We start from the raw sequence: 15,924 nt of genomic DNA, 5'->3' as shown, positions 1-15,924 counted from the left end.
TCTAGCTGCATAATGCGTCTACAAACTTCTAGAACTAAGTTCACATAAAATTGAAAGCTGAAGAATTCCTTACTACTAAGCCTTTAGTGTAAAGTACTTGTAAGTCTCTACAACTCTTGGCACGTTCTGTTAGCAGCTTGATTCCTTCCAGAACTTGTTTTATGGAACTTGTTGAAGTCTCTGATTATAGATTTCTGGATCTCTTCAATGCTCTTAAAACAATTGGCTTTGAGGTGAGATTTCACTTAGACAAGAAAAAGTAGTCTGGAGTTGCCAAATCTAATGAATGAGGATGGGTAATAATTTTTGCTTATTTCTTTGCTATAATCTACTTAAAATGGAAATACACGACGGTATATTGTCGTTTACCGTCTGTAAACTCCAAACTTTGACGAGGGAAAAAGTGCTTTGTGACATCTTTTTCCAGTGAAAAAAAAATCTCCATCATAGTCTTTACTCAAGATTTCTGAAACCGAAGTCTGCGTGGCTATGGTAGCCCTTCTTCAGCCCAAACAGATCACTGTCGTTTTGTCTCAAAATCAAAAGCAAACCTCCAATTATCATCTCCAGTCAGAATTTGCGTAATAAACATTTCTAGCTGTTTTTCTCGCTGTACAAGCAAACCTTTATTGTTATTTATTGTTCTGCTTTTGAACTCGTTACAACAGATGTTCATTCGGCCGAAGTAGACGACCAGTTACATAAAGTATTTCGTCCGTAAGCAGATTATACACTGGTTATCATAAATTAAGGAAAAATCACAAAAATAGCGATAAATCCCTCAAACATAAGCCAAACCGTGTAAAATTTAGATATGTTGCCAAGTAAGAGTAGCTGAGTAAAACTGCGATATGCAAATTAGTGGCGCTGCTTTCGGAATACGTCATCTGCGAGGAGCATAAAGTCCATGTTTGAGAGCAAGCCTACATATTTCACTGTGATAGTGACATCAGAAATCTGAGATAGCCAATTCGTTACAATAAACTCCAGCCATCATTTGCCTGCAGAATTACGATGGAGAGCCATTGGGAGACTAGAGACAGGACAAAGTCAAACAGAGGTGGCCAGATGGATAAATGTGAGTCCTTCTGTGGTTCACAGACTTTGGAGGCAATTTCAAATCACAGATTCGGTATCTAGGAGGTTCAGCCAAGGACGGCCAACTGCTACGACGAGTGCCAATGACCAATACTTGACATTATGTGCACCCAGGAATAGAACCGCTACTCCGACTCTTCTTAGATCTTCCCTTGCTGCAGCCACCGGAAGGTTCGTGTTAACGTCAACTTTGCGTAGAATGCTTCACGAAGGTGGTCTGTACGCGATGCGCCCAGCCATTTGTGTGCCGCTCACATCACGCCATAGGAGGGACCGTTTTCAGTGGGCACGACAACATGTGCACTTGACGCCTGATCAATGGAGGGCGGTTCTCTTCCAGGTTTAGTCTAGAAAGAGATAGTAGGCGTTATTTGATATGAAGAGAACCTATAACCCGTTATCATCCGTCAAACATCCGGGAAAGAGATGCATACGGAAGGTGAAGTGTCTGTGTTTGGGGTGGCATCTCTTTGGGTGGACGCACAGACCTCCATGTCTTTCCAAGGGGAACCGTAAATGCTCAGATTTATAAAGATGACATCCTTGATGTTTATGTGCGCCCATATGCCGGAGCAATAGGTGGTGCTTTCCTATTACAGGACGACAACGCAAGACCACACAGGGCTCGCATCGTAGACGATTATCTTCAACAGGAAACAATTATGTGCATGGAGTGGCCAGCTCGATCCCCGGACTTGAATCCTATCGAGCACGTTTAGGATGCTTTAGAGAGACGTTTAGCTGCTCTCAATCCGCCCCCTCAAACCCTTGTCGCGCTTGCAACTGCTTTGCAAGAGCAATGGCTCTCGCTTCCTATGGAACTGATAGACCGCATAATTGAAAGCATCACACATCGCTGTATGTGCTGTATTGCTTCTAGAGGCGATCATATTCCATATTGAAGGTACTTTTCCTATAGCAAACTGACACCTTCGATTTGTTCATTTTATACATGTGCTAATTTCTCTACTACCATATTTGTCTGGTAATTTCTTTTTATGTTATTTGATACCTTACTATGTGTTGTATATTGTGGGTAAGTTTCATTAAATTATGCATGTAACGTTTTCAGTAATAGTGATTTTTGTGATCTTTCCTTAATTTATGATAACCAGTGTAGTTTAGAAAAAGCAAGTTATTTTAGAAAATGAATGCAGAAATGCTGTCAATTGTTTATTGGAATTCCTTAAAATCATTAATCATAAGAGTTTGAAAATGTACTGTGTACCTGTTTTATTTCCGTAAATATTATTTCTAAATATAGATCTCAAATCATAATTTTCTTGAAATGAGCTATGGATTCTTTTTCTAAATACCATTGTATGGTAAAAAGAACATTGTAAATACATAGGATGGTCAACACGTAACTCATAGTCCGCTATATCTCAGTAATATTAAGCAAAATGTAAATGGAATTGTAGGTGGAAATACACTTTTACCAACTAACTTACACCTAAGTTTCATTTCTTGCTGTTGAAGTAACCATGGATAATCAAATTAAACTCTATTATACTAATGTGCAGTTATCAATTTATCTCCATGAATTTTTTAAAGCGTTTCAAAAGTTTTGGCACAGTCACAAGATTTTTAAAATTTTAGAATTGTAAAATATTCTTCCAAGGCCATTAAGACCTTGATTTTCAAACTATTTAAATTCAGGTGAAAGCGACTATGGGTTATTAATGTTTATTAACCCATTATCTTATTATTTTGAATATACTTTCATTTATATTTCTGTTAGTTACCTTCAAAATCAAAGTAGTAATGTTTATAAGAACAGAACTCTTGAAGTTAGAAAGATCTCTTGGAGGCGAGTGCTGACTATAGCCTTCTTCCGTTTTCGATAATAAATGAAACTTTTACTTTTGGTGTTCTTAAGGTGCAAATCTTTTTTTAATTTACTTATTATTGATACAAGATGAATGTTTGTGTAGGTGATTATGGCGAAGCCTCGAGGGCTATCTGCCTAAAGGGAGGGATGCCTTCGTGAAGGACTTTCTAAGGGAAACTGGCTCGTATACACGTTACACATGGAGAAAATACCCATGCAGCCGGCCCGTTCGTGGGATTCGAACCTCGGACTGAACTACCAGTATTCAGCGACTTTACCGCTCAGCCGCTGGTTGGCCAAGATTTACATTTTAACTTTGAAAATTAATTGATGTCTGCATTAGCATTTTCGGTCGTTACCCGAAATTTTCCGTAAATATATATATTTGAAAATGTACATATTTTATCCGGTATTTGTTTAGATTTTTCTTTTCATATAAAAATAATTACTGACGGCTTCCGCCTTTCCAAGTATTAGTGTATTTTAAGAAATTTTAATATTACGCGTTTCAAATGTTTCTGAATTGAAAAAGAAGAATATTTCTCTCCCTAAAGATCGAAAGCATATCTTTCAACTCATGATTTGTTTATATGAGACATTTTGAAAAACGAATAAGAGTTAAGATAGTAGGAGATACTTTTAGTTATATATTTGCCAGAAACTGATGTTTCACAACATTAGACGTTTTTCATTAAATATAAATTCAACATTAAATTTTTATCGAAATTTTTATGAAAATGTGTAACCTTCCTTTGCATTTATTTATTTTTCCGAGGATGAACTTGTCCTAAATTAAAGCATGCAAAATTAATGAAAACGAAAATTTCTTCTAAGAAGGGAAAAATGAAGCAGTTAATTATTAACTGGATAAAATAGATAGTTAATAAAATTTCATTAGTATTGTATGTTTTGTTAAAATGTAAACAGGAAAAAGAAACTCGTCCTCCGACAGGGGGCGACGGTGTTGATCCGTCCTTAGTTACCTTTTCTAACAGTCAATCTTGAAACCTCGAGGTGAGAGGACCAAAAAGTTTCAACGCGTTTTTGAAGTGCAAGTTATTAGAAGTTTCTATACTTTGTTTACCTTACTTTTAGAAATTAAAATTGTTTATGTTACTGTGGATTAAGGATATGTACCATAGCATAACTTAGGTAGGAAAGTTTTCATTCTACTTTTAATTTAGAGCGGCAGAGAGAATAGCGAGGGTTTCAATCAGAGGAAAAGAGAATTCTTTGCTGACAAAACTATAGCAGCTTAATAGGTATTTAGGTTAAAAAAATATGGAATTATAATTTATTGGTTTCTAAGATCATCTCCATTCATTAATTTGTGATAAATATATAAGATAAAAGATACTCATTCAAAATTTTCTTTCTAGATTTTTTTTAAATTCTTCATTGTGTATTTTATGAAGACAAGACAATGATTTTTTGTATCTCCACCTCTCATTATATTCAATAACTATGTTTTTTCGGTTTAGATACGTGTTATGTACATATGAGTCCATGAATGTTTAGTATAAATTTATGTATTTTAAATTTAATATTATTTTGATTTTCCGGAATAATATAAGTACAATTACTGAAGAGGAAAGAATATAAGTTCATAAAACATAATAATTATTTTCAAGACTAAAAGAAATTATCGCTTATATTCTTGTTAAATTATAGACATGCTTTGTAAAATAACAGAAGAATAATGGATAAAAACAGCTCCAAATTCATATGATAACTTACTGACTTTTGTGTTTTATATAGAATTAAAAGCTTTCGTAGGCTATATTTCTTAAAAAAGATGTCTTACGAATGAACTGTCTTCAACTTAACTGTAACGATGCATACTATCACGATTCTTTGCATGAAACAATATAATGGCAATAATATATTGTATTAGTTTCTATATCTAAATATTTTGCAAGTAGATACTGCAAAGTTTTCAACAGGCTTCAGAAAAATTTATATTCTATAATTTTTAAACACATTTACTTTGAAATGAAGTATAAATAACATCATTATTTTAACCTAGAGATTCTAACCTGCGGATAATAAAGTTTTTTGATACATTTTTTATTCCTCGTTTTTAATATCACTGTTAAACCTCTGTCATCTCTTTAAAAAAACACAAAGGACTTGAAATCTGTAAATCTTCTTACTCCTAAGCAAATCAATAAGTCTCTAATCTGACTCCAGCTTATCTTACTCACGCTTATTCTCGAAGATTCTCGGCATTCTCGAGGAAGATCATTATTCAGAAACTCTTAAGAGATGGTCCTATTCTCAAACGTTTTTCTTGACTGAATTCAAGTACAGATCGTACAAAATCTTTGTTTTACAGTACGGACCAATTTCTTTCGCTGAGTTTTTAAATAAATTGTTGTGAATCCCTCAAAACAATTAACTGGCTTTGATGTTTTCAAATACTGTCAGGCGAAATAAATACAGCTAATTTCGCAACGTCTTTGATGGATAAGCTTTGAATATAGATTGAAGAATAACAACCATGGAGAACTTTAATATAGACCTAAATATCACAGACACAGAGTCGTACGCATGGAATTCAACAATGAACGTTGACGAACGTCTGCCTCCAGCTTCTGCGACTAGTATTATTGGACTTTCGCTTTTATTTTTCATAATAGGGGCAATCGGCATTACTGGAAATCTTCTGGTAATTTTTGCAATTTTAGGAGACCAACGGATGAGGAACTCTGTCACTAATCTCTTGATAATGAACTTAGCTGTTAGTGATCTCATTATCATGATAGCGTGTATTCCGGACATTATACAGTTTATTGAAAACAGAGGATGGAGATTGGGTCTCTCGATGTGCAAAGCCCTACGTTTTACTGAAGTTTTCGCCTTGTACGCTTCAGTTATGACGCTGGTCAGCGTATGCCTTGAAAGGTAAGTGCTCATTTTCTAATTCTTTTTACTTATAGTGCCTTTATTTTTATTATATCTATACTTCATTTCCATGAACTTTTAGTACAAGTAATATTGATGCTTTTTAATTTAATACCAGTCAATTTTGCACAGCTCGACTATAAATTTTCAAGACGAGTTCTTACAAAACTGGTAGATGAAGAAGCAATATTCTCACCTTTTAGTCATCAAATATACAATTTTTGAAAGCCTGTGAAATAATTAATGCAGATGTTTCTTTTCTTCGTAGAAATCATGTTCTATTATAGTATTTACGTTTGGAGCGGCTTTCTGCATCTCATCGATGTCATTAAATTTAAATTTGATATAAGAGTTTATAGAACAGAAAGTAGTCTGCGAGTTCCAAATCCAGTAACTAAGAATGAAAGCCAAAAGAGAATGGAATTTTGTAACAGCATATCGTCATGCAGCATAAATCAGTTATTCTGTTGAACGTTTTCAGGCTTAAGGCGTCTCAGAAGTTTGTTCATTACGTTTATATAAAGTATAGATTTTACTGTTTACCATTTACGGGTAAACCCTTTGTGAATTATTCCTTTCCAGTCAAAACTGTTCAGCAACTCGATTTTTACCGGAGACTGCTAAAACCGAAGTTTCTGTCCCCGTGATCGTTACTATCCAGCCAAATTCTATGTTTGTCTCAATTCTACACTAAACACAAAGTTTCATTTTCAGACATAGTTTGTTCTAAAGTCGAGATGATACATTTAGGATCATGATATGAAACATCTCAGATTTCGAATACGTAACTGCAAATGTTTGTTGGGTCAAAACAAATCATAAGTAAAGGGGTATAAAATTCCGACCGTGAGCAGATGATATTTTAGGAAGAGAGCTGAAGAAATTTTAGGTTGAGATGTCTTAGCAATAAATGACTCAACATTTAGCAAGTTTATTAAAAAAAAATAGCTTTTAAGCTTTGTAGACACATTGTGTAATTAAATAACTACATCTGTTGTCCTCAATTACAGTTCAACAATATTAAATTAATTTTGTTGGAAGATTGAGCAGTAATTCAGAAAAGAGTTAAGACCGCAGGAATTCGATGCGCTAAGAACCAACTTAATGTATATAAGTTGCGTTTTGTATATTAATATATATGTGGGTACATATAAAAATATCACAATACTTATCATTATAATGCCTATAGTGGCGTTTAAAATTAAGCCCATTTTATAAGGATATTAGCGCTGTAATGGAAAGACTAAATCGAATATTTACAAAGAATAAAAACATTATATCCTAATTTTTCAGTCAAAACATTACGTAAGTAGGTTTTAATGAGCAGAACAGAGAGGTGTATAATGCAACAGATGGTACACAACTATGAGTATACGCAACCGTACACCCGATATACAACAGCATGAGTCGTTTTCTATTATGCGCTTTATTAACACCTCAAAGAAGTTTTATTGTTTCCCATCAACACCAAAATCCTATCTTGAAACAGTAAAATCTAAAACCAAGATCGTGCTTCGAAACATGATGGACAAAAGCGGTAAAGGTCTAGAAGGAGTGCAAGATTTCTTAATTTTTATTTAGTCACGTTTAATTTCAATTATTTATTTCATATTTGGTTTCATTTCAATGCCCCGTTCTTGGTAAGTAGTGCTTTGCCCAAAACATGAGACCTTTATCTTCCACACACCATCCGGCATAAGCAAAGTATTGCTATTTATCAAAGCTTAAGATCTTTAATTAATCTTTCAATTTTAATCAATCTGTTACGGATTAAAAAATTGAAAGATTTAAAAGCAAAAAAATTCTTCCCTTCTTTGATAATTTAAATTTTTATTTTACTCTTTTAATAAACATACATAATTGAAATAGATTAAAATTCACTTTGTTTATAAGTTATCAAACTGATAATGTTTATAAATATTCTTTGCATTGCTATAACTAATAATATATATCTTATCCCTATTAGGGTACGTAGTACTTTAAATTGCTTGTTTCATGAAATTTTACATTTTTGAGTGTTTTGAAGTATTTAATAATAAATTCTTCTATGAAGCGTTAGTCTGTAATCTTGGATTTTCAAATTGAGTTTAGTAAGTATCCCGAGAGTTTGAATTTTTGTGGCGAATTTTGGTGGCTAAGAATTTCTATACGTATTTGGTTTCATTTCAATCTATACTTTGAGCTCCAACCCATTGCCTCAATGTTTTCACAGAGTTCAATGCTTAATTAGTCTTAAAACAACCTTGCCTTCGTCTTACTTTCCCTTTTCATCCACTATTTCTTTTAACTATACAATTCCTTTGCCGATAAGTTAGCGTTTGTTGTAAAATACTTAAGATTATTTACGTGAGTCACTATGGGCTACGGTCAAAAACATCGCGTCAAATTGCGGACAAAACGTCGCAATGAAAACAATGCAAGGCGAAAACGTCGTATTACAAAATATCATAGTAGAAAAGAAAACAAGAAGAAAACATTGCAGTTCTAAAACATCGTAATACAAAACATCGTCGTCGAAAATATCGCTTGACAATAACATTTCAGATATGCATTTTTTAGACTTTCAGCTCTAAATGCATATTTGCATCATGATTTGTGAGCGCAAGAAAGAAGAAGGAATATTTTAACTTTTATATTTTTCAATTAACTAATACATTTTTGCTGAAACATTAAGAAGGAAACTTAAGCAATCAAAAACTAAAAATTAGTATAAAATTAATGCTACTTATAGCAGTTAATAGACATTTTAAGTTTCATAACTAGGTAAATAAATTTAATAGAGATAACCATATGCACTTACTCATCTGCCTTTTTCTAATCTTTTTTAGACTATATTTTGCATGAAAAATTACCAATAAAACTTTATAAAACAGATTAGTTAATTGATGACCTTTTTTAGATAACTGCAATATATAAGTTACAAATTCTATTAACTGCTCTACGTAGCTTTATTTTTCTACTCATTTTCAGTTTTTTAATGCTTAAATGTGCTTCTTAACATTTCAACAAAAATATATTAGTTAATTCAAAATTAGGAATTATAAGAGTAAAAACATTCCTCATTCCTTCTTGTGCTCAGAGATTATTATGGGAATATGGGGATTTTTAAAGCCTGAAAACACGTTGTAGAGACATTAGGATTTTTTTTTTGGAAGCCAGAGAGTTGAAAAATATGCAACCGCCTTCGCCGGGAATCGAACCACGGACCTCTGAAATACCGGCTCAGTGTGCAGAACCACTACACTACGAAGGCTCGCTAGGAAAGTGGGAGAAATACCTTATATACTCCCCTTTTTAGAGGGCGACTAGGGTTTTAGGGAACCTAGTCGCCAAATCCTGAGTGCGGAGAATCATCATCCACAACCCTTTTAGTTCGGGCGCCACTGTAGAGACATTAGGATTTTTTTTTTTTTGGAAGCCAGAGAGATGAAAAATATGCAACCGCCTTCGCCGGGTATCGAACCACGGACCTCTGAAATACCGGCTCAGTGTGCAGAACCACTACACCACGAAGGCTCGCTAGGAAAGCGGGAGAAATACCTTATAACGTTTGCGATCATTTGTAACTGCTTTATTTTTTACCGCGATATTTTCAACGACGATGTTTTAAACTGCGAAATTAACTGCTTTGTTTTCGATGATGGTGTTTTGTACCAGGATGCTTCAGAAGTGCGATGTTTTCTTCCACGATGTTTTGTACCCCGAAGTTTTCGCTTTGCGTAGTTTTCTTCGCGACGTTTTCGTCCGCGATGTTTTCGGCTGTAACCGCGGTGTAGATGAATGGAAATTACGATGTAACGAAGTGGTCCTATGAAATTTTAGAAGCACGACCAGCTTGATAGTTAAACATTCTTTATTTTTGGATAACGAATTTCTTAGTACATATCTTCATAACCGGTAGAAGATTAGGGGTGTTAAACGGGCTCCATAATTTTACATATTCAATTACATTTTAAATAATGGCGAATAGCTAGCAGAGGCTGAGCGACACACTTTCAGCAAGCATGCGAAAAAGAGACAGACTATGCAGTTAGTAGCTATTTTTACTAGATAGATACAGCTATCTGTGATTGGTTAATTATGGGTTTTAGTTCCATTTTTCAAGCAGCGTTATGTAATATGGAATCTTGAATTTGGGAGAATAGATGAATTTTGGGGAGGAAAACACCAAATTTAGAGTAGTTTAAATTTGAGGTCACCAATTATTCTTAAAACAGTCATCGTATTTTGTTAGAGCCTACATATATACTGTGTATGTATATATATAGAGAGAGATGCAATGTTTTCGCCTTGCTTCATTTTCTCGTACGATGTTTTCCACAACAGCGTTTTCGCCTTGCGTTGTTTTCTCCGTGACGTTTTCATCGGCGATGTATTTTCCGCAATGTTTTCGGCGGACACCGTCATTGGGCAACATCGTGTAATTTCCAGACTTTTGGAACATGAAGCCGCATTATAACCGGTGGGTACTATATATAACTTAAATGGTCTCAATATGGTTGAGGACCAGAAAAAAAATAGAGCTTTCAAATATTCTTTCTGAGAGATTATAACTTGCATATTCCAGTTTCAAGCCATAATATAAGTACACTGCCGAAAAAAAAGGGGAACAGTTCTATATCTCCCATTCTATTGGGTCGCTTGACGAAATTAAACTTTCTTTTTTCCTATCCCGAAAGCGCGACTTAGGATATGCATTACATTTATACATAACATTGTTCTAATATAGGTATTTTGACACAAAATCGGGCTTTTTCTGAAATGACATGCCGATCTTTATCCATATTTCGATTCTACGATTCAAATTACACCAAATTGCCAAGTTTTGTAAAAATCGCACAAGTAGTTTTTAAAACGTTAGGTCTCAAATTTTAGCTTCTCAATGTTAATTGAGTTTGTTATATATTTTTATAAAATATCTCTTTTTTTATTAAACTTATTTGATTCTTTTTTCACGTTTCGAAATTTAGGTTCATTCCAAATAACATTCGCCCATTTTTTATGATTTATTTTTTAAATTTGCATTTTAAAATTATTTTTATAAATTTTTCGAGAAACATTTTGGATGTAACGTGTAGAGAAATTAGGATTTTTTTGGAAGCAAGAGAGGTTGAAAAATTAGCAACGCCTTCGCCGGGAATTGAACCACGGACCTCTGTAATACGTGCTCAGCGTGCAGACCACCACACCACGAAGGCATGCCAAGAAGGCGGGATAAATACCCTATAAACCTACAAAATTTTTACCATTATCTTAAAGTAGACGTATTTCTAAGCATACCTGCAAAAAATTAGTTTTTTATTCAAAATTTCCTAAGATATGCATTAATTTGTATATTGACGTGTTTTGAAATTTGGTATATTTGTTGAAAGCGATAATAACATCAAATAAGGTTCAGGCACTTTGTTAAAATTATTTCAAAGTTGGAATGATGTGACTTTTTTCCCTCTCCTGCACAATGGAAGAGAAAGGAAAATAGATTGCCATATATGAAGAAGTTCGCCATTCTTGGGCAAACTGAAAAATTTGAATTTCTACGTAAATTTCGCACCAAACTTTACCGAATTTAATATTAAGGCATAATTTGAATCGTAGAATCGAAATAAGGAAAAAAATTGGTATATTATTTCAGAAAAAGTCCTATTTTGCGTCAAAATACATATGTTAGAACAATGCTAAATATAAATCTAATATATATCCTAAGTCACGCTTTCGAGACATGGAAAACGCAGTTTGAATTTCGTCAATCGGCCCAGTAGAACGGGAGATATAGAACTGTCTCAGTTTTTTTTCTCGTAGTGTACCTTAAAAATCCATTTTAACTACTTTTGAGGGGTTTTAAAAAGTATCATTCAATCTAAAAATCGTCTAAGATCAATTTTAATCATAATGCATATTATAAAATGCTCTTGTTTATTAATTACCTAAGCATTTTATATTTTGAGTATTCACACTTCGGATATAATGCTTTTCAAAATCCTTAATATAAGATAATTTTTCAATTATTTTTCATTGGAGTTCATTATAGTTCTAGCAATTAAAACAATCAATAAATCTAGTATTGTTAAATCAAGGTTTGACTACACTTGCTAATTAATTTTCTTTATACATTCCAAGTTGTCTTATTTTCCTTGCAAACTAACACTCGATTTTAATGTGGCTTGCTGTTACAAAAGGTAATGGAACTTAAGAGGTATTTTAAAAGGATAAAAGTATTCAAAAGAACTAAATAGCAGTTTCATTTTAAGTGTGAAATTAAATTACTACATAATTTGTTAACTCATTTCAATTTTGAGTGAACTTCAGAAGTTGAAATTCAATTTTCTGAATTACATTTGCCATGTTAATCGTGAACATTCCCAAACATTGATTCAAAACGAATTAACTCAATTTTTCGCCGCCTTTCATTCACAGTGCTCACCAGTTCTCCCACCACACGGCCCATTAATTGAATAAACTACTTTTCCCATCATGAGCTATTATGAATGATTAACTCTAGAAGTAGCATTTCTGTGATAAAAGCTACGTGTAATTATAAACTAATCGGAACCTTTGGATGCCTTAATGTTAAATTATGCCTCTGTATAATTATGGAGTGTCTATATTTGTCCTTTATCTCTGTTGTTATAAAATGAAGAATCTATGAGTGAGAAAATGAGTTCTTGCATAGTGGTATTCTGACAACGCAGATAGTTGTACAGCGCATTATAATATTCCCATAACGCTTGGGAATTTTCTCATAGCGGAGAAGAATAGTTGCAAACCTACTAAATTCGGTTCAGCCATTGGTCAGGACACTGAAGGTGTACACTTCTAAGCGGTTTCTTTAAAATTCGACTTAGAATTTTGTTTTACTTAATATTAATTTATTTAATATCGAAATGGCACTTTGCGGATTTTCATCGTATATCTTCTCTTACTCAACGAAAAAATAATTCCAAAATCCGATATTGGATAGAGGGAAAACATTTTACATCAAGTTTGCTCCAAATCTCTAAACGTAATTTATCAATTTCTGACAATTTTTCAAGAAGAGGAAAACTCTTTTGACCATTATAAGTATTGAATCTCAACTGGCGTATCCTTAAACGTAGGTTTCATATCTACCGTTATAAAATTTTTACAGATTATAATCACAACCTTGGGCATTCTTTTAAAGGAAGAATGATAAAAATATGTACTAAACGAGATTTAAAAATTATTTAATAATATAACTAAAGTACAATTTTAAGCAAAAAATATATTTTAATTCCTATTCGTCAGGTGCGTGTGTGATCTTAAGCGAAACGCGGTTTCGATCAAGGTGCGTTTCGACGATGTAACGTCATTAAACGTCACTATTTGTTCCTGCAGCATTTTTTAATGTTCACATTATTCTCCATTTAATACACATTTCAAGTTTTCTAAACAATTATTTGCAAAGAAATTAGGCTTAGCGTAGAAGACTACGTCCGTCTTATAAGTCTCCTTTTTATTTATTTTTTCCCTTTCAAGCTACGTTTTGCATTTAGTATCCATTTTATTAATCTCATTTTTTTTCTTTGCAATATACTTAAAGAGTAACACCTGCCAGACCCAAAGTCGGATGCGTAAGCATATAGTCTCCATTTAAAGCAAAGATTGAATGAAGAATATCTTTAACATTTCTTTTGTAAAATTCTGTTAACCATTTGTTTATCTAAGCTTTTAGCTATTTTTAGTAGAAAGCAAGCACTTATCTTAAACATGCTGCATTTTGAAAGTATAATTTGTTGAGTTCATCGTGTGATATTATCATTAGACAAATGCTTTCATAGGATAATTGATGTTAGAATCGCCCTTAGCTGAAATTTTCCTAAATTTTTGGAACGTTACGTTACGTTACGCTTCCTGGATATATCATCCAGTCGCCTACATAAAATATATATTAATAGCGCAGCCCGCAAAAAGGCCATGTGGCGACGTAAAGTCTGCCAGGAGAGTCGGACTGCGCCCCTCACATCACATGAAATTTATATTTCCGAATCCTAAGTATATTTCCGATTACAAGCTGATTTGTATATAAGACGAGACATAATATTTTTCTAAAAACGCTTAGCCATAATAGAAAACTCGCGTATAAGCCATACAGGGTGATTCGCAAACAGACCGACAAACTTGCAGGGTGTGTAGGGGGTACAGAGACGACTCGCAGTCACATAGGAATGCAGGATCGCAAATGCCGTAGTTGCGAGCTGTGGTGTAAAGAAGCAGAGAAAAAGAATAGAAACAGCAACACATTAATGTGACAGAAAACATTTTATTTAAAGCTTGTACTACAACAGGTGTTTGGAATTACGACCCGAAGTCTTTAAACAGGCCTGACAGCGGCGCTGCATGGAATGCCTTACGTTCTGGAAGATTCCTTGTATGTCACGTATCCTCTCAGCAGCTACAGAGATTCGAGCGACGAGGTCTTCAACTGAAGGAATAGGCGTTTCATGCACCAAACTCCTTATGTTACCCCAGAAGAAGAAGTACATGCATGATAGGTGTGGTGATCCGGCCGGACAATGAACCGGACCACCACGATCCATAGGTGACCGCTGTCCATAGGTGACGGTCGAGGTGTCGGTGGATGTCAATCGTGTAATGTAGAGAAGTCTCGTCAAGTTGGTACCACATGGAGCGGCGCAACAACGGTGGAACATGTGCTGAGTCAAGAATTTCTGACAGGACTTGCTGCATGAAATTCCTTATTGTTATTATGTCCTTCCGTCCTAAAGGACTAGACAGAAGGAACGGTCGAATGAGTTAGTCTCCAAGAATGCTGGCCCAAACATTTACAGATAAACGCACTAGAGCTACACATGCTTACGTACGATGAGGGTTCTCCAAAGCCCACACTTGAGCGTTACGCTGATAGAACACTACCTCACGTGTGAAGTATGCTTCATCCGTGAACAATAGGGACGAAGCAAATGCGCGTTTAGCAAACGTCCTCCGTAGTGAATAATGCTCAGGCTCTAATAATTGGACACGGTGAAGATGGTATGCGCTCATTTGGTTTGCTGTGAGTATCCTTCAGACAATGGACTGAGATAAATCCACCTATTAGGCTATCGCTCGAGTACTCATACTTGAAATGTCTTACGTAAGACGTAAGACATTTCAAGTATGAGTACTCAAGACAGAGGTAAAACCGCATCCTCATTGCCAGGTGTCCTCGTCGTTTGCTATCGTTAAACAACCAGTCTTATGTAATCTCCTGTTCACACTTGCGAAGGTCGTGTGATGTGGAGCACGCGCATTCGGGTAACGTTCTTGCAACAATCGCGAACCGGCATTGCCCGTTACAGTCAGCAGCTCCCTACACGATCAACATGTCAACCAGTTCATCGTTTAAATACGCATCCATCCTAATACCTCTGTACCGCCTACACATCTTGCAAGTTTGTCGGTTTGGTAGCGAATCATCCTATATATAAAACTGCCTTCTAAATTAAACTATGTATCTGAGTGCAAGGAAAACAGAGTTGATAGCCAAAGATTTAAATTTTGCAGAAGTGCTTTCGTTGGTTGAACACTATCGCTGAAGAAGCTGCTACAGATCCCTGCATTTTTGAAAATCTGGTTCATGTAACTTAGGAAAACCTATGAGGATGAAGGTTAAATCCTTATTTATTTGACAAATAGGCCAGAAATGATCGTCAGATAGATCAAAAAGTTTTGCATCAGCGATGATGGCTTTGTAAGCAAACGTCACTAACAAAATACCATTAAAACCACCATCCATCATCATCATCATTCGGCATCCATTTGGGCTCTAAATCTGATACATTTGATTAGCGTCTCTTTCACATCATCAGCCATATCACTGAATGAACTAGTAATAGTGTTATTTGACAAAGTAATGTTGGAAATTAATTTACCGGGTATTTTTATAAACATACACTTGATGGTATCAGTTATACAAAGATTAATAAGAATCCCTGCAATGATATGAACTTCATCAGCTCAGACTACATGGCATGTGTATATTTTATTAGTTTTATAACACAGTGGAAGTCGGACATTATTTTCTTCTATAAATCCTATATTAAAATAACTTTCGCATTTCCGTTTTTATTAAG

The 15,924-nt window shown here is 34.5% G+C and overlaps 1 protein-coding gene across 1 annotated transcript in view; it reads left to right on the top strand.

Annotated features, from left to right (window-relative positions):
• Positions 1–3,942: 3,942 nt before the first annotated feature.
• The window catches only part of LOC118179626 (neuropeptide receptor 15-like), a 73,345-nt gene continuing 61,363 nt past the window's right edge, over positions 3,943–15,924 (top strand). Inside the window, exon 1 of the mRNA XM_085815867.1 lies at positions 3,943–5,833. Within this exon, the coding sequence (XP_085671993.1) occupies positions 5,430–5,833 (404 nt within the window). The 5' untranslated portion in view covers positions 3,943–5,429. The remainder of the gene's footprint in view (positions 5,834–15,924) is intronic.

This window comes from Stegodyphus dumicola, chromosome 4 (assembly GCF_044657685.1).
Source record: "Stegodyphus dumicola isolate Sdum_Otavi_A_Nest chromosome 4, ASM4465768v1".
Lineage (NCBI taxonomy): Eukaryota > Metazoa > Arthropoda > Arachnida > Araneae > Eresidae > Stegodyphus > Stegodyphus dumicola.
The sequence above is the reverse complement of the archived record's forward strand: the minus strand, read 5'-3'. Positions and strand labels throughout refer to the sequence as shown.